At 37.5% G+C, this 19,331-nt stretch overlaps 1 protein-coding gene and 1 pseudogene across 4 annotated transcripts in view; one reads left to right on the top strand and one right to left on the bottom strand.

Annotated features, from left to right (window-relative positions):
• Positions 1 to 19,331, bottom strand: part of PTPRR (protein tyrosine phosphatase receptor type R) — a 294,648-nt gene that overhangs the window by 22,455 nt on the left and 252,862 nt on the right. For all 4 annotated transcript variants that reach the window (XM_030939760.1, XM_030939761.1, XM_030939763.1 and 1 more), the window contains 2 exons: positions 3,051 to 3,161; positions 1,555 to 1,712 (listed from right to left, as the gene is read on the bottom strand). In XM_030939760.1, coding sequence (XP_030795620.1) covers positions 1,555 to 1,712; positions 3,051 to 3,161 — 269 coding nt within the window. The remainder of the gene's footprint in view (positions 1 to 1,554; positions 1,713 to 3,050; positions 3,162 to 19,331) is intronic.
• Positions 13,148 to 13,927, top strand: LOC104658648 (annotated as a pseudogene).

The raw sequence follows: 19,331 nt of genomic DNA, 5'->3' as shown, positions 1-19,331 counted from the left end.
AAGGGAAAGCCAATCTAGTGACTGATTAGATACTGAGGTTGGAGTTAAAAGAAGGGCCAGAGATAACTGTCAACATGGGATGCTGAGTGACTGGAAAAAAGATAGTCTCATTCTCAGAAATAGTAATCAGAAGGGGAGCTGGTTTTATAGGGGAAGTGACTAGTTCATTTTAGATATCCTGAGTGTTTAATGACTTTGGGTGGGGGACAGTTCCAGCCCTAAAGCATAGTGAGTTAGGCTGTTTTTTTTGTTTTTGTTTTTTTGGCTCCAAGTGAAGTTTAGGATAAAACCAGTGTTATCTACCTTCGGATAAATAGACACATATTAAACTTTACTCTTAATTAAACCACACAATCTCAAAAAAGGAGGCTAAAATTATACTCTAAAATAATATATTTATTAAATATATCATCAAAAGCTGACTTAAGAGACCTATGTGGTTAAACAAAGCTACACAAATTATTTTGAGAAAGCATGAAGAATAAATGGCTGGCTGGGCTTGGTAACTCGCACTTGTAATCCCAGCACTTTGGGAGGCCAAGGCAGGTGGATCACGTTTGAAGTCAGGAGTTCGAGACCAGCCTGGCCAGCATGGTGAAACCCCCGTCTCTACTAAAAATACAAAAATTAGCCAGGCATGGTGGCGCACGCCTGTAATTCCAGCTACTTCAGAGGCTGAGGCAGGGGAATCACTTGAGCCCAGGAGGCAGAGGTTGCAGTGAGCCGAAATCGTGCCACTGCACTCCAGCCTGGGCAATGGAGTGAGACTCTGTCTCAAAATAAATAAATAAATAAATAAATAAATAAATAAATAAATAGTTGTTCATATAAATTACTTTAAAAACGCTCGCTTTGTTTGGTTACATTAAAAGGAAAACAAGGGGAAGGAGGTATCAGTTCTAGGAGGAGAGCTTTGAACTAGAAATTAGGGACAGGAACCAGCACAGACCCTGCTGCTGTTGTTGGCCTGGCCTCTAGTGCTCCATGTTCTGGTAACGGCACTTTGTTTTCCTTTGGTGAACTACCATTTGCTCAATTCTCATTTCATAAATTTATTTCAACCTGTTTTTCCGGAGATAACTCTTAAAATAATTGACTGGTTTTCACCAAACTTGAAATAGTAGTAAATGTTACCAAGATACAAACCAAGCAGAGTTCACTTGTCATCTTGAAACAACAAAAAAGCCACTGATAACTTCAAAGAATGCATCTTAATTCCTAGTGTATACAAGACTGATGAGACCAAATGAATCAATATAAGTTTCAAAGCAGATAACTGCTGAATAAGGTCTCCTGCTCACTGAGCCATTTATTTCGAACTTGTATTTCGCCCACTGTGTAACTGTTGTTTGCCAAAAATGACCTAAAAGCATGACCTCACTTCTGTCAGCATAATCTTGATTAAGACTCAAATATAAGGGACTTAACCAGTTTCAATAAATATTTAATTTGCCAACAAAGTCACATCCAGGAAGCAAAACCCACTTGCACCTGCTCTATGACTTTACAAAGAATGGGCCATTGCTTAGACAGAAAGGACCATTCACGTCTTACCTGCAGTGGACAACCACAGGCCCTCGGCCCTGGGAAGCAAGTCTGTCTTCTTCCACATCCAGCATGAGCTGTAGGAGGGGCTGGGCACTGTCTGGAGTCTTGTGATCAGGCCATGAGGTGTACCAGTAATGCTTCACATGTTGGGTGTGGCTTCCTTGCTGAAAATAGCAACAGCCACCAAATGCCTCATTCACTTGTAGAACTAAAAGTCATCCACACCACAATACTGAATGCCTTTTATCACCCCCATCTTGCTGGCAATTTATTTCTAGGTGGGAAAAACATTTAGAAGATTTTTGAAGAGTGCCCTTTTACTTTGAGAAGACTTTACTGTCAGTATTCAGTTCACAAAGTGAGAAAGTCTTACCTTTGTTGAGATTTATATCTCTACCTATAGCTATAATATAGATCATAAATGTGACATATGCTAAACATATATTTATAATTTCTTATAATAAACAAGATGGTAGGTGAAAATGTAGCCAAGAAAGAATGAGATATATTTTGTTTCCTGCTCTATGAGCATTCCTGACAAGTTATTATAAACATATTAATCAATAGAATACTTAATTTCATATCAGTCATGGTAATACTTCTACACTCATCCCAAACTCCAGTATTTAATAGAGTGAGGAATCACAGCAATAAAGAAGCTACATGAGATCCCTCTATTGGAAACACTTCGGGCGAGGGCCCACACACATCATCTGGAAACCCAGCACGGGTGAGGGTGCGGCATGAATCCGGCACTCCAGAACATGTGTTGAAAAACAGGTTTTGGTAAATGCCTTCTTATTTCACACTTCTCAATAAAAGCCATCACTGTAGCTCTGTCCCTGTTTTCTTCCTCTTTGTGATGATTCTGTCTTAGCAGTGACGTTGTAGATAAGATCGACATTTTTGGGTGATTATTCTCCAGAAGCAAAAATAATACCAAGGCAACATTTCTCAGCATCTGCTGCCCATGAGTTAAATAAGATAGTTTTCCTATGACATAATCTCGTCTGGGGAAAGTCCCTATAAATTACTGTAACTCCATGCTTCCGAAGATCTCATCAACACTTCAGGCTTGTCTTGCTTCCCACTGCCACCCACAACTGCAGATTTTCTCTTTCACAGCTTCCAGGCCTTACTTAAAGCTGCTTAGACCAAAATGACATTTTAAAAAATCATGGTAAAGTCTCCAGCACAGCCTTTAGTTAAAAACTTTCAAAAGGTTAAATCAGAGATATTTTATTAATGCAAATTAGAGGATCACAACACCCTACATAATGAATTTTCTTAATGTCTACTTACATTGATTTAACTATACTGCATATTAATAGTAGTTGACAAAAAATACATGAGGGAATAATTACACTTTCTCTTTGATTTTAACATTATTTAATATGCTTAAATTGCATTTGTAGTACTTGTTAAGATAAATAATTTCAAAGTAGAAATGTAATCCTCCAACATCATCTACTTTGTAGATGGCTATAGCTGTATAATCTTACCTTTAAGACAAGGTTTCGAATGGTGTAGTTATCACATTCATTTACACTGATAACCAGAACCTCAACTTTCCCATATATCCCTCTCTTTTCCGGCCAGTATAGCACACATTTCTGGAGGAGGGGAAAGAGAATACAGCAAATGTTAATGGCTTTTATTGGCCTTGGAGTACTTTTCATTCAAGCATCTCAAGAGTTTTATATCATTAATTTTAAAATATCAAATTTCAATTTTTATAGTTTTGTAAATATACTAAAACCATTGAATTTTAAATCTTAAACAGCTAGATTTTATGGTATGTAAATTATACCTCAACAGTTTTTTTTAAAGTATCAATTTTATATGTGCCTATTAAACACTGTCACTGTTGACTCCATACAAAAAATAAAGGCACAATTACCCAAAACTCCTCAGAGAAATTAGGAACTAATTAAGAACTAAGTTAAGAAATTTAAGAATTAAGAAATTAAGATCCAAATATTAGAATTTATCATGTGCTGACTAGAAATAAAAAGAATGTTTTCCCACAATAATTGAGGAAAGTTACATTTTCCTGCTTCAGCAAACTGATGTCTAATGAGAATATCTAACATGTTAGATGGCATACAACCAAGTTTCCCTTATATGTAAGGCAGATGTAATGATCATTAATATAACTATGGTATTATATTTTCCCAGAACAACAGTTTTTTTCACTATTATGGAACTAATTTACAAAAATTATGTTAAAAATATTTTTATAACAGGTCATCCTGAGGAACTTTAAAAGAGTGATAATAATTATACTGCAAGCAAGGCAACATAGCATGGTGGTTAAGGTGCAGGCTTTGAACTCAGAGCCTGGGTCCAAATTTTGGTTCTACCATTCATTACCTGTGAATCCACGAACAAGATACTTAACCCCTTTGGTTATAGTTTCTTTATTATTGGCTATCTGGAAAGTACTTAGGATAAAGCCAGGCATAGAATAAGGACTTAAAACATGCTACTATTATTGTTGCTATTTAAAAACTACTGGGTGATAGATTTTTGGCCCAAAGGGATTAGATCTTCATGCATTAGATATTATTTTGGTATTATTATAGCCACTCTTATTAAATAAAAATTGCAAAATGAGATTCAAGCATACGTATAATCTCATATTATTTTGCTTTTTAAACAACTGCAAAATAACTGTTTTTTTACCATGAATTTTCATGATAAAGAATGCAAAATGACAAATGTTGATGTTTTATTTTGAGTGCTCTTGGAAGCAATGTTAATGCTACAAATGTTTAAATAGCACTTATTTTCTCCCAACCATACACACATTTACAAAGAAATTCTTTCATTTGTTGCCTTCAATCAGGACCTTTTAATACCCAGGACACTTGTTTCTTCACATCTTTGTCAAAGGCATATGAATACACTTGATAAAAATTTAAATACTTACAGATTTAAAAGAGCAGCAAAAGACTCACAAAATTACAGAACAAAGGAAAAGGCACATAAAGTATCAGAAACATACCTCCAGGGCTCTATTATGCTAAGTACCACTACTCTACAAGCTAGCACAGCGAAGGAAGTCACTTCACCTAGCAGAATCAGTTTCTTTCATCCATTACAATAAAAACACATCTACATCCTCTACATTTTGACCCTTTTTCCAAATGAAGTAAATTGTTTCAGCTTTATTTACATGCCACCCAAGACTCTCAGGCTACCAGACCAAAAGACTTACTCTGGCTGACTTAATGTTAACGTTAAGAGAAGAAGCCTTTTTAAAGTAGAGCAACTCATTTCTCTCGAAATCTATGAGTTGCCAAATGTTTAAAATTTTCCCGCTTTGTTAAAGGTAATCATACTAACCAATTTGCCTGGTTTCTTTCAATGAAGCATCAATTATTTCGCTGTAAGACCCGAGCTATTGTGTATCTTAAAACCCATGCCTCCCAATGAGTCCAAGAAGAATGACAAAGAATCTTGAAAAAGGTATTGAACAAAGAAAGAGGCATTCATTCAGTAGTCCAGCAGTCTGGCGTATGTGCCCCATTGTCCATGATCAGACCTGAGCAGCAGGCCCCTCTTTAGGAAGGTGGCTCTCAAAACCACTAAGAAAAACTGCAAGGCAGGAGCTTGCCGCCTGCACCCTGACTCTTAATACTTGAACAGGTTTCTGCACCTACTTGATAAATGGAAATGCGGCTCGCTTCTCTCCCAAGCTTGCCAGGGCCCTCTTGAATGTTTTTCTTGACTCGTTACCAAAAAAGCAATTGGCAGTCAGCTCCCAGTAGACAATGCAATGTGACTTGTTCATTCAAACAACCCTTAATTAGCATCCCATCTCCTTTCTGAGATACAATAGCTTATTTTTACACACTGAATATATTTTTCCCCCATTTAGATGACAGTAGAAAAAGAGACCAGATAAGTGTGGGTACTTTTGAATATGAGGTGGGGGAGAGCTGCAAATGCAGTCGTTTCTAAGAGTACAAGTTCACGTTCAAATTATTTTCCCGCACAGCTTTTTAGGGTTTCTTTATTGTGGTGCCAACAATGAGATAAAAGAGGCAGAAAAGGCAAGGAAGAAAAATGCTGTCTTACAGATAATACTGTGAAACCACACTAATTGTAGGTAATTCAAAATAGCATGCTATTTAGCAGAATAAAACCCCAAATCATCACTATTCTTTTGCTAACTAGGCTTATCCTTTCAGTAAAATTATCTATTAATTCTAAGAATCCATAATTTGAAAGAAAAAAAACAGGTTTCCAGAGGACCGTATCTCTTGTGCAAGCAAGTTATGATCAAACCCTGATTGAAAAGATTCTGGACATTAACCAGTTCTTTGTAATTGGTGGTTTACAGCAAAAGCAGGATGTAACACAAAGCAATGCAAATTCTTTTTTTTTTTTTTTTTTTTGGGATGGAGTCCCATTCTGTCACTCAGGTTGGAGTGCAGTGGCACAATGTCAGCTTACTGCAACCTCCACCTCCCGGGTTCAAGCGATTCTCCTGCCTCAGCCAACCAAGTAGCTGGGATTACAGGTGTGCACCACCATGCCCGGCTAATATTTGTATTTTTAGTAGAGATGGGGTTTTCACCATGTTGGCCAGGCTGGTCTTGAACACCTGACCTAAAGTGATCTGCACCCCTCGGCCTTCCAAAGTACTGGGATTACAGGCGTGAGCCACTGCACCTGGTCACAAGCTCACGTTTTTATGATCTTTTTTTCTTCCCTTGATTCTCCTTCTGGCCCCCACCAAGTGAGGGCTATTTGAGGAGGAGGTCTAGCTAGTTGTTTAGTTGCCAGAAAAAAAAAAAATCTATTTTTAAGTTATTTTCCTTTTAGTTTCTGTATATTTAAATATAAGAGATATTGCTCTATAAGCTAAAGATCTGTATCATCACACAGAATGTGGCTCTAAGTAAATAAAATCTTCACACTTAGCTTCATTTGGGTTGAGAGGGATAGAATGGGTCAGATTGTCTAAAATTATTATTACCATAGCTACTTTTATTCCTGGTACTCCGATGGAATATTACTGATATAGGCTCAGAGATTTAAGTACCTTCACCAACAACGTATCATTTAGCCCCTTCCACAATCCTTTGAAGTAGGTAGGGTAGGTAGCAGGTATTATTATTATTTACATTATTTTTCAGCTGAGGACACGAAGGCTCAGGTGTTTTGGTAGGGGAAAATTGCCTTGCAGGGCTAGAATTTTCCAAGAAAATATCACTTTATGAATGAAACTTTCCATCTTTGATTTCCACACTGACTCTTAACCAATCCTACTTAACCACAGCATTGACCAATGACCTCCTTTCTCTGTCAAATATGTTGACACACATGCAACCTTGCATAGTCTTGGTTCATTCTCTTACCGAGCTCAGTACTTCCGTTACCGTCTTTTGATTCTGTTCCTCAAGTTGTTTTTGTTTGTTTTTTTGAGGCGGAGTCTGTTGCCCAGACTGAAGTGCAGTGGCGTGATCTCGGCTCACTGCAAGCTCTGCCTCCCGGGTTCACGCCATTCTCCTGCCTCAGCCTCCTCACCCGGCTAGTTTTTCATATTTTTTAGTAGAAACGGGGTTTCACCGTGTTAGCCAGGATGGTTTTGATCTCCTGACCTCGTGATCCGCCCGTCTCGGCCTCCCAAAGTGCTGGGATTACAGGCTTGAGCCACCGCGCCCGGCCTCAAGTTGTTTTTATACCAAAACCTCTTTATGGCAGGTGTACTCATTATTGAAGTCCAGTAACTTAATTACATATTATAGAAATCAATAAAATATGAGGGTTAAAAGAGAAAAAACTTTTATGAGATAATTGTATAAGTTGAATAAGGTTTTCACTGGTGAAAAAAGTAAACCAGTAAAGAAAACTACAGTCAAATCAGGGACAGGTGAGACAATGATAGAAGTTTGTCTCTAAGTTAAAAAATCTAAATAGAAAGCTGCATTTATATTGTTTCATAGGCTTTTCTATTTTCTCTTTCATTTTAAATAAACTAAAATGGAAAATGTTGATAATATATAAATGATGTGATTGACATAAACTATATGATCTAGAACTCCATATTCAGACCAACACTCATAAAAGACTGAACCCCATAATAAACAAACACATTTGAATATGAACAAATGTACATGTTTTAAGACAATTTTTTTTTTTAATGATTCTCACATTGACCATTTTTGATTAACTGCGTTTTTTTAATTTTTTGAGATGGAGTCTCGCTCTGTCGCCCAGGCTAGAGTGCAGTGACATGATCTCCGTTCACTGCAAGCTCTGCCTTCCGGGTTCATGCCATTCTCTTGCCTCAGCCTCCCCGGTAGCTGGGACTACAGGTGCCTGCTACCACGCCAGGCTAATTTTTTGTATTTTTAAGTAGAGATGGAGTTTTACCGTGTTAGCCAGGATGGTCTTGATCTCCTGACGTCGTGATCCTCCCGCCTCGGCCTCCCAAAGTGCTGGGATTACAGGCGTGAGCCACCGTGCCCAGCTGATTAACTGTGTTAAACAAGAGGGCTTCTAGCTATAGTCGAAAGTAAAGCAGGCTAATGCAGTTTGAATATAACATTGTGGATTAAACATTAAGGTGCAAAGTTAGATTTGGAATATAAACATGCCTGGAAGGATAGAAGAGTAATTTTGTTTGGGTGCAATCAGCGTCTGAATTTCTAGCCACCCTTAATTGCTTGGGTAGCATAACCATCAAACTCCTGGTCACCCATGAAATGAAATTAGGCTGCCTGCCACTGCTGGACAGTGGTGGTCACGTTGCCTCTCCACCAACATGATGGTCCCTAAGTCAGAGGCTAAGTGGCCTTGGTCATGCTTGTGGTGGCTTTGGTCTCTTTGCTCCCAGTTGAATGGATTCATGTTTCGTAAGCAACATCCTGCATAAGATCCTAATTTATCTTGTGACTCCAATTTATGCTCATGAATACAGTTGTCCAGTCACAGCATTCATAATATCTAATTCTGACCCTCTAAAGGAAAGCTGAATACCAAAAAGGGACTCTCTTCCACTTGCTTGCTACGTTGGACCCCCACAATAATACTGTCTCTGACCTTGTTTGGATAGACACTCTGGTTATGGGACTTGGTTTGCTCGTTTATTTTCATTCATTAATTCAAAGCATGAATCCTTTAGTCTACTCCACAGTGACCTGCAAATTGAGGATGACTTCCCCATCATAATCCTAGTCCACACTTTCAAATTGTCCACTAGTTTAAATAAACAGATTCACCATTTTTTAAACACCTGATCAAAATGTGTTGCCTATCTCCTCTTCCTAAAGAGAATGGTTAAAGGCCGGGCGCGGTGGCTCAAGCCTGTAATCCCAGCACTTTGGGAGGCCGAGACGGGCGGATCACGAGGTCAGGAGATCGAGACCATCCTGGCTAACACGGTGAAACCCCGTCTCTACTAAAAACTACAAAAAACGAGCCGGGCGACGTGGCGGCGCCTGTAGTCCCAGCTACTCGGGAGGCTGAGACAGGAGAATGGCGTGAACCCGGGAGGCGGAGCTTGCAGTGAGCTGAGATCCGGCCACTGCACTCCAGCCTGGGTGACAGAGCGAGACTCCGTCTCAAAAAAAAAAAAAAAAAAAAAAAAAAAAAAAAAAAAAAAAAAAAAAAAAAAAAAAAAAAAAAGAGAATGGTTAAAGATTTCTAACTTGAATGCAAGCAATCATACACACCACTCTCGGGATGCAGTCACTTCTTGCACTGTAGGTTATTCTTTCCCACCGTTAAGTGGATTCGGGGGAGCAGCATAGTGTAATGGTGAGGAGGAGGAAGAGAAGGAAGAGGAGGAGGAGGAGGATAAAGAGGAGGAGGAGGAGCAACAGGAGGAGGGAGGAGGAGGAGGAGCAGGAGGAGCAGCAGGAGGAGGGAGGAGGAGGAGGAGCAGGAGGAGCAGCAGGAGGAGGAGGAGGAGCAGCAGCAGCAGCAGCAGCAGCAGCAGCAGCTTGGGAGTTAGCTGTTTGACTTTGAGCAAGTTGCCTTCCTGTGCCTCAGTGTTCTCATTTGTAATGGGGTTTACAAATATGTTTACTATAAGGATTAATTTTCAAGCACACTGTTAGTGCTCCATAAACATTTATTCTTCCGAAGATCCAACAGTCCAATTTCTACGCTTTCCACGTATATTTGTTGAACCTTCTACATTACCTTTTACTCTAATTTTTTAGCTAATTATAAATGATAGAGAAGATATATTTTCATTTTATGCATTTAGAATATAACATGGCATAATTAACATTTTCTTATTAGTATCTTACCAGAATAATTTATCTCCTCAAACATATAGTTTAATAAAGTCCACTTTATTTTAAAGTAAAATTTACATATCTATTGAGTAGCCAATTTTTCTGTCTGAATGAATGCACATCTGATTTTATAATGAAATTTAAGGCAATGTACTCCATTAATGTATACACTTACTATGTACCCACAAAATTAAAAATAAAAATTTAAATAAAGAAACTCTTTTTTTAAAGGCAAACATGGGTTATGCTTAGTCAATATTTATATTTCCAAAAACCTTTCTTGGAATGTATTTAATTAATCAAAGACATATATGGTACCTGCAGTTTGACTTAATGAAGTCTTTACTTATCTTCTTAAGGTTTTTGTGGCCGTTAAATTGGAAACAATTTAAGTACCTATCAGTAAGGAAATGATTGGATTTTAGCACATCCACACCATGAAATTCTAGTAATTTAAAATAACATTTTGATGACTTATTAATGACATAGAGAATACTCATAATGTTAAAAGCAGAATATACAACATAATACCCTCTTTTATTATCTTTACACCAGTGCTGTACCTTCTCATGACTTCAACAACTACCTGTCTGATCTCTATCTCTCACCTGTACATTTCTCCAGAGCACCCTTATTTCTAACTGCTTAATAGACTTAAAAGACTTTACCAGCCAGAAGTCTCCAAGATTATCAAACTTAACACATTGAGGATGAAACTGATATCACATCCACTCAGCCTCCCAAACCAGAAATCCTGAAGTCAAGCTCTCTCTTACTCCAATTCGATGAGAAACTAAGCACTGTGGCTTCTACTGCTGGAACGCCTAAATGTATCTTCCAAAGCTATTTTTTATATATATATTTATATATATATATATAAGCTATGCATGTATATATGAGCTATATATATATACACACACACTATGTGTATACACAAGCTATGTGTATATATATGAGCTATAAATACACACACACAAGCTATATATATATAGCATATATACACACACACACACACACACACATATACATATATATACAAGCTTGCACACTGTCACCCAGGCTGGAGTGCAGTGGCACGATCATAGCTTACTGCATCCTCAAACTCCTGGGCCCAAGCGATCCTGTGATCTCTGCCTTCCAAGTAGCTGGGGCTACAGGTGTGCACCACCATGCCTGGCTTGTTTATGTATTCCTATCATGGCAATGGATAATTTAAAAAAAATTCGTTTGTAGAGACAAGATATCCTTATGTTGCCCAGACTTGTCTCGAATTTCTGGCCTCAAGCGATCCTTTTGCCTTGGTTTTCTGAAGTGCTGGGATGACAACGGAACAACTTTTAAATGTCTCCCCCTTGGGTACCTACTCACTCTTCAGACCCATAGGCATCATATGAACTTTCTGGCCAAACATGTGTAATTAAAATGAACATTTTCTGTAATTTCAGCAGATAGAAAAAGGAAGAGAATGAAAGAAGGAAAAAGTTAATATATGGCCCCTTATGTGGCTTTTTCAGATTAAACTGTTTGCAAAGTTCTGAATAAGTCAATGGGCAAAATGGGGCTTAGAGTACTTAAGTCATGTAGTTTAACTCAGATGAAAGATGGATGTAAATGTGGAGAAAGAGTACAGCTGTGTTAAATTGAGAGCAGTGTGTTAGGCCAAATTATCCAGTAATTCCTTGACTTCATGAAAGATACGTTCAGGGTCTTATTGCTCTCTGGGACCAAAAGTGGGTTGCTTGCCTTCTAATGTCTTAATTCCTTATTTGGCCCCTTATAATGTTGGGACAATGATTAAGTGTCTGGACTTTGGAATTAAACAAGCCTGGATTGAAATTTGGACTCCATTACTCACTAACTTTGAGGCTTTCATTCTCTCTGAGCTTTGGTTTTCTCATTTATAATATAGGAATAGTAAAACCTTTGTAGAGTTAGAGTAAAATAAACTGAATTTATGTATGTTCTAATTGTGCTTAGCACATATATTCAATAAATGGCAGTGGCTAGAAAATATCTTCCACTGTGTATGTAATATGGTCAACATGTATACCTATTCCCTTCTTTTCTGAATGGGGAGAGTACTGCAATAAGTAACATCCAGTAGTATGGGGACTTTGTTTCCCTGGAAGTGTGCAAAAACTACTTGCCATTTTGGATTGCTCTTCCAGTTCCAGCTTTATAGATTTAAGCTACTGTGTCTTCTCTAGTAATGGAATTTGGACACTGTCATTTCAATGTTTCTTTCTCTGAAGAGGAATTTCCTTTTTTTTGAGATTTATCTAAATGAAAGAACTCAAACTTACCAGCAATAAAATCTCTCTAATTGCAACTTAACTGTTTTTTTTTCCAGCTATGTATTTTTTCATTTTTAATTTATTTTCATTTTATAAACATTGAGGTCATGAGAATACTGGAGTTATTAAATAAGAGATGGCAATTATTCATTTATTTATTTGCTCAGAAAGTAGAAAGTTTCATGAAACTTTAAAGCCTGGGAATTTCTAAAGATAACTCCATCTCCATATGTTTTTTGGAGGAAATGATTTTTGTCTTTTCTAAACAATGACACTTAACACAATAGAAAGTTGGCACATTTTTGGTAAACAGAATTTTCCTGGTAGTGTGAAGTCTACTGTGTATTTCTTTTGTGCCAGACTTCTCAGTATCATTTTGATCTGTAAAACATCAATGTTTCCTGTATTGTATTATATTTATATCTTTGGAGAGTCTAGACAGAAAGAAATTTTTATTTTAAAGAGTAATGAATAATAAAAAACCACAAAATCTTTATTGTAATATTTGGGATTATGATTGGCTGCAGGGAAAAAAAGCACAAAGCAGATGACACATAGAAGACATATAACATAAATGTTTGACTTTGATATCCTCAGAAGGTATATCTCAGACATTAAAAAAGACAGGAGGCTAAAAATTGTAACACACAAAAATCATTTCTCTAATTTTTGAATTATGTGTCCAAAGAAAAAAATTAAAACTTCAACCACCCATTGGTGTGAGAATTGTTAAAAAAAAAAAAAAAATTCTAGCTTTCCACAGATCCATTTGGCTCTCCTGTAAAGACTGAAATCTGAGAATGTTAACAACGAGAAGGAAAGAAGAAGATATGCTTTATTCCATTGCAGACACTGAATGGAGAGCTCTGAGCATCATAGGTAAACCAACTCTGTATCACTTTGAAATACATATTTGAGGCTGCTGCATGCAGCTCCCCCGCTAGCCGCGGTCATTGGTGCCAATGCTCAGGTGCCCACTGCCCTTGACCTCTGGCCCCCCAAGCCCTAACCCAGCACAGGAGGACCGGCCACCGCCGCCAGGCTCTGATGCTGGTCTCTGGCAGAAGAAGGTTGCTCACAGCTCTGCTGCAGGCTTAGAGTGGCCCTTTCAACCCTCCAGAGACATGAGACTAGTGCAGTTCCAGGCACCCCACCTGGTGGGGCCTCACTTTGGCCTGGAGACGGGGAATGGTGGAGGGGTTATCAACCTCAATACCTTTGATTCTATGCTCCCCAAGATGATGACACAGTTCCTAGAGCAGGGAGAGGCCACCCTCTCAGTGGCAAGAAGAGCCTTGGGTACCCAGTTGCCAGTCCTACAAGGTTGGAAGTAACCTTTCTGGCTCCAGTCATGTGGCCAGATAAGGTGGTTTGTGTGGGCATGAATTATGTGGACCACTGCAAAGAACAGAACATGCCTGTGCCCATGGAACCCATTATCTTCAGCAAGTTTGCCAACTCCATCGTGGAGCCCTATGATGAGATGGTCCTCCCACCGGAGAGCCAGGATGTAGACTGGGACGTGGAGCGGCTGTGGTCACTGGAAAGAAAGGCAAGCACATCAAGGCCACAGATGCCATGGCCCATGTGACTGGTTTCACTATGGCTAATGACTGGCAAATGAGACATAAGGGGAAACAGCGGCTGCTGGGAAAAACCTTTGACACCTTCTGCCCTCTGGGCCCTGCCTTGGTGACCAAGGACAGTGTAGCAGATCCATACAACTTAAAGATCTGCTGCCAAGTGAACAGGGAAGTGGTCCAGAGCAGCAACACTAACCAGATGGTGGTTAAGACAGAGGAGCTGATAGCCTATATTTACAAATAGTTTCATAAATTATGGTGCTATGTTGATTTTATAAGATTTTATTTGTAATGGAAGAAGAAATAGAAATAATAATAAGAAATTTGTAAGGACATGAAAGTACTTTGAAATAATATTTATTTTATGACAATTTACTCAGAAAATTCAAACCAAAGTGGGCAGGGGGTAAGGCATTTTGCTCAGATCTAAGAAATGGTGCTAAATATTGCATGAGGTTGTTCATAGTGTCCTCTTTTATTTAAATCTCTGCTTTAATTATAGTCATTTTTAATTTTTTTTGCATTTCCTTTAATTCTGCTAGTTTTGCCTATTTTATTCGACTTCAAAAAAATTGGCTTTTGTTTACATCAATCCTTTTTTTTTTTTAAATACAAGGTCTCATTTTGTTGGCCAGGCTGAAGTGCAGAGTAGCCCAATCATAGCTTACCGCAACCTCAATCTTTTGGGCTCCAGGGATCCTTTTGCCTCAGCCTTCTGAGTAGCTAAGACAACAGGTGTGCACCACCATGCCTGGCTAATTTTTAACTTTTTTGTTGAGATGTAAGTCTCATTACATTGTCTAGGCTAGTCTCAAACTCCTGGCCTCAAGCAATCCTCCTGCCTCAGCCTCCCCAAGTGCTGGGATTACAGATATGAGCCACCATGCCTGGCCTAATCAATCCTTTTATCTTTGTTTTATGTTTAATTAACATTTATTCTTCAATATTCCTTCCTTTTTTCTTTCCTGTTCATTTCATTGTTCTTTTACTAACTTAAGTCTGTTGCTTAGATAACAAATTCTTTTATAATATCATATTCATGCCTATAAACTTCCTTCTATGAGCATTTTTAGCAGCATCTCACAAGATTTGATGTTTAGGATTTTCATCATCCCTGAATTGTAGGTAATTTACATTTTTATCATAAACTCATTTTCATCCATGCATTGTGTGTGTGTTAAAACTTTTTTAAGTGTCAAAGTGTATTTTTAATCTTATCTTTCTGCTTTTTATTTCTAACTTAATGCACTGTAATCAAAGCATATATTTATAGTTATTCTTAGAAATCTGCCAAGACTTGCTATATAGTCATAGTTGATCACTTTTCACAAAATCTCATGCTTTAAAAATTTATATTATGAGACTATTGATTGGAAGGTTCTACATATCTTTATTAAACTAAGCTTGCTAATTTGAATAAAGGTTATGTATAAACTTTTTCTATATTTTTATGAATTTTTTGTCTGCTTAATAAATACTAACATCTTATTTTTGTTGGGATCAATTCCTTCTTTAACTCTGCCCATTAATGCTTCATATATTTGGGGGGAGGTTATGTACGGTATGCATTTATATATGTAGAATCTTATTTGTGAATTTCACATTTTAGTATTATAGATTGACATTCCTTATCTCTAGTAAGCTCTCTGATAATGACTGTTTTGATTTGAAAGTCATTTTTGTCTGACATTCTTTATCTCTGGTAACCACTCTAGTAATTACTCTTTTGAGAATATTCTTTTGAGAATTATTGAGAGTCAGTTATATCTGACTTTTGATTAGTGTTAGTTTGGTGTATTTTTTCCATCCTTTCCATTTTAACATTTCTGTGTCCTCTTGTAGTCAGCATTTATCTGAATTTATTTATTTTATCAGTTTGGTAATCTCTGATATTTAATTTGCAAGTTATTTGTTTATATTTAGTAGGATTTGGAGTTTTTTCTATCTCCCAATTAGGTAAAAGTTCATCCTGATTTTTCTATGTTACCTATTGTTTTCTCTTTTATTTTAGTTTATTTTTGAAATTCTGTCTTTTCCCTCTTCTACCAGATTGGAAATTATACATTCGAATTCCATCCTTTTAGTGGCTAATCTTAAATTTTTAACATGCATATTTACTGAAAAGTCTAACTTTGGCTTATATTTCTGTTTTCATGAGTAACACAAAAATATTTTAACTTTCCTCATCTCAAATTTTAAGTACTATCATTATCCAGTATTTTAGTTTCACCCTCATATTTTGCTTTCTTTGCTCATTATTATTCCTTATATTTGAGTACTATTTTCAGGATTGAATCTTCTTCATTCTGCTTTATCCTTCCTTGTAGTTGTTTTGATAAGCTTTTTTTTGGTGGTAAATTCTTACCATTTTTGTTAGTTTAACAATGTCTTTCACACCTGTCCCTGTAGGATAGATCTGCTGGGTATAAAGTTCTAACTAGTCAAGTATTTTCTTTCAGTTCTTCATAAGTAATATTCTACTGATTTTTGGCTTCTAGTTTTGCTATAGAAAAGTCTTTTTGTTGTTGTTTTTTTGGTTAGTTACTCTGGTGGGATATTACTTTCTTTGGTGCTTTTTCAGCTCCAGAGATGTGTCTAGCTGTGAATTTACGTTTACCTATTCAGCCTAGGATTTATTGTGCTTTTTAGATCTTAGAGCTCAAGTTTTTCATCAGTTTTGGAAAATCCCTAGCTATTGTATCTTCAAATATTACTTCTTTTCTCATATCCTCTTCTTTCTCCTTCTAAAACACCTGTTATGGTATATTGGATATCAAATCTATCCTCTATGTCTCTTAAATATTCTTTCATATTTTTTATCATTTTGATCTTCTAGGTATTTTCCTTAGCTTTATATTTGAATCCATTAATTATTCATTTAGCTGTGTCTTGTTTGTTGCTAAACCTATCTAATAAGATTTTTTAAAATTTTCATGTCTTTATAATGTTTATTTCTAGTACTTGTTGGTTGGTTTAAAGTCTTCATAGTTTTAAAAATTATTATTATTATTATTATTACACTTTAAGTTCTAGGGTATATGTGCACAATGTGTAAGTTTGTTACATATGTATACATGTGCCATGTTGGTGTGCTGCACCCGTTAACTCGTCATTCACATTAGGTATATCTCCTAATGCTATCCCTCCCCCATCCCCCCACCCCACAACAGGCCCCAGTGTGTGATGTTCCCCACCCTGTATCCAAGTGTTCTCATTATTCAATTCCCACCTATGAGTGAGAACATGCGGCGTTTGGTTTTCTGTCCTTGTGATAGTTTGCTCAGAATGATGGTTTCCATCTTCATCCAAGTCCCTGCAAAGGACATGAACTCATCCTTTTTTATGGCTGCATAGTATTCCATGGTGTATATGTGCCACATTTTCTTAATCTAGTCTATCACTGATGGACATTTGGGTTGGTTCCAAGTCTTTGCTATTGTGGATAGTGCTGCAATAAACATACGTGTGAATGTATCTTTATAGCAGCACGATTTATAATCCTTTGGGTATATGCCCAGTAATGGGATGGCTGGCTCAAATGGTATTTCTAGTTCTAGATCCTTGAGGAATTTCCACACTGTTTTCCACAATGGTTGAACGAATTTACAGTCCCACCAACAGTGTAAAAGTGTTCCTGTTTCTCCATATCCTCTCCAGCACCTGTTTCCTGACTTATTACAAATGATTGCCATTCTAACTGGTGTGAGATGGTATCTCATTGTGGTTTTGATTTGCATTTCTTTGATGACCAGTGATGATGAGTATTTGTTCATGTGCCTGTTGCCTCCATAAATGTCTTCTTTTGAGAACTGTCTGTTCATATCCTTTGCCCACTTTTTGGTGCAGTTGTTTGATTCTTGTAAATTCATTAAAGTTCTTTGTAGATTCTGGATATTAGCCCTTTGTCAGATGGGTAGATTGTTAAAATTTTCTCCCATTCTGTAGGTTGCTTGTTCACTCTGATGGTAGTGTCTTTTGCTGTGCAGAAGCTCTTTAGTTTAATTAGATCCCATTTGTCAATTTTGGCTTTTGTTGCCATTGCTTTTGGTGTTTTAGTCATGAAGTCCTTGCCCATGTCTATGGCCTGAATGGTATTGCCTAGGTTTTCTTCCAGGGTTTTTAGGGTTTTAGGTCTAACATTTAAGTCTTTAATCCATCTTGAATTAATTTTTGTATAAGGTGTAAGGAAGGGATCCAGTTTCAGCTTTCTACATATGGCTAGCCAGTTTTCCCAGCACCATTTATTAAATACGGAATCCTTTCCCCATGTCTTGTTTTTGTCAGGTTTGTCAAAGATCAGATGGTTGTAGACGTTTGGTATTATTTCTGAGGGCTCTATTCTGTTCCATTGGTCCATATCTCTGTTTTGGTACCTGTACCATGCTGTTCTGGTTACTGTAGCCTTGTCATATAGTTTAAAGTCAGGTAGCGTGATGCCTCCAGCTTTGTTCTTTTGGCACAGGATTGTCTTGGCAAGGCAGGCCCTTTTTTGGTTCCATATGAACTCTGAAGTAGTTTTTTCCAATTCTGTGAAGAAAGTCATTGGTAGCTTGATGGGGATGGCACTGAATCTATAAATTACCTTGGGCAGCATGGCCATTTTCACAATATTGATTCTTCCTGTCCATGATCATGGGACATTCTTCCATTTGTTTGTGTCCTCTTTTATTTCATTGAGCAGTGGTTTGTAGTTCTCCTTGAAGAGGTCCTTCACATCCCTTGTAAGTTGGATTCCTAGGTATTTTATTCTCTTTGAAGCAATTATGAATGTGAGTTTACTCATGATTTGGCTCTCTGTTTGTCTGTTATTGGTGTATAGGAATGCTTGTGATTTTTGCACATTGATTTTGTATCCTGAGACTTTGCTGAAGTTGCTTATCAGCTTAACGAGATTGTGGGCTGAGATGATGCGGTTTTCTAAATATACAATCATGTCACCTGCAAACAGGGACAATTTGACTTTCTCTTTTCCTAACTGAATACCCTTTATTTCTTTCTCTTGCCTGATTGCCCTGGCCAGAACTCCCAAAACTATGCTGAATAGAAGTGGTGAGAGAGGGCATTCTCGTCTTGTGCCAGTTTTCAAAGGGAATGCTTCCAGTTTTTGCCCATTCAGTATATTGGCTGCGGGTTTGTCATAAATAGCTCTTATTATTTTGAGATACGTTCTATCAATACCTAGTTTATTGAGAGTTTGTAGCATGAAGGGCTGTTGAATTTTGTCAAAGGCCTTTTCTGCATCTATTGAGATAATCATGTGGTTTTTGTCTTTGGTTCTGTTTATATGCTGGATTATGTTTATTGATACGCATATGTTGAACCAGCCTTGCATCCCAGGGATGAAGCCAACTTGATCATGGTGGATAAGCTTTTTGATGTGTTGCTGGATTCAGTTTGCCAGTATGTTATTGAGGATTTTTGCATCGATGTTCATCAGGGATATTGGTCTAAAATTCTCTTTTTTTGTTGTGTCTCTGCCAGGCTTTGGTATCGGGATGACATTGGCCTCATAAAATGAATTAGGGAGGATTCCCTCTTTTTCTATTGATTGGAATGGTTTCAGAAGGAATGGTACCAGCTCCTCTTTGTACCTCTGGTAGAATTTGGCTGTGAATACATCTGGTCCTGGACTTTTTTTGGTTGGTGAG

Source organism: Rhinopithecus roxellana, chromosome 10 (assembly GCF_007565055.1).
Source record: "Rhinopithecus roxellana isolate Shanxi Qingling chromosome 10, ASM756505v1, whole genome shotgun sequence".
NCBI classification, from domain to species: domain Eukaryota; kingdom Metazoa; phylum Chordata; class Mammalia; order Primates; family Cercopithecidae; genus Rhinopithecus; species Rhinopithecus roxellana.
This window is presented reverse-complemented; position numbering and strand designations above follow the sequence as displayed.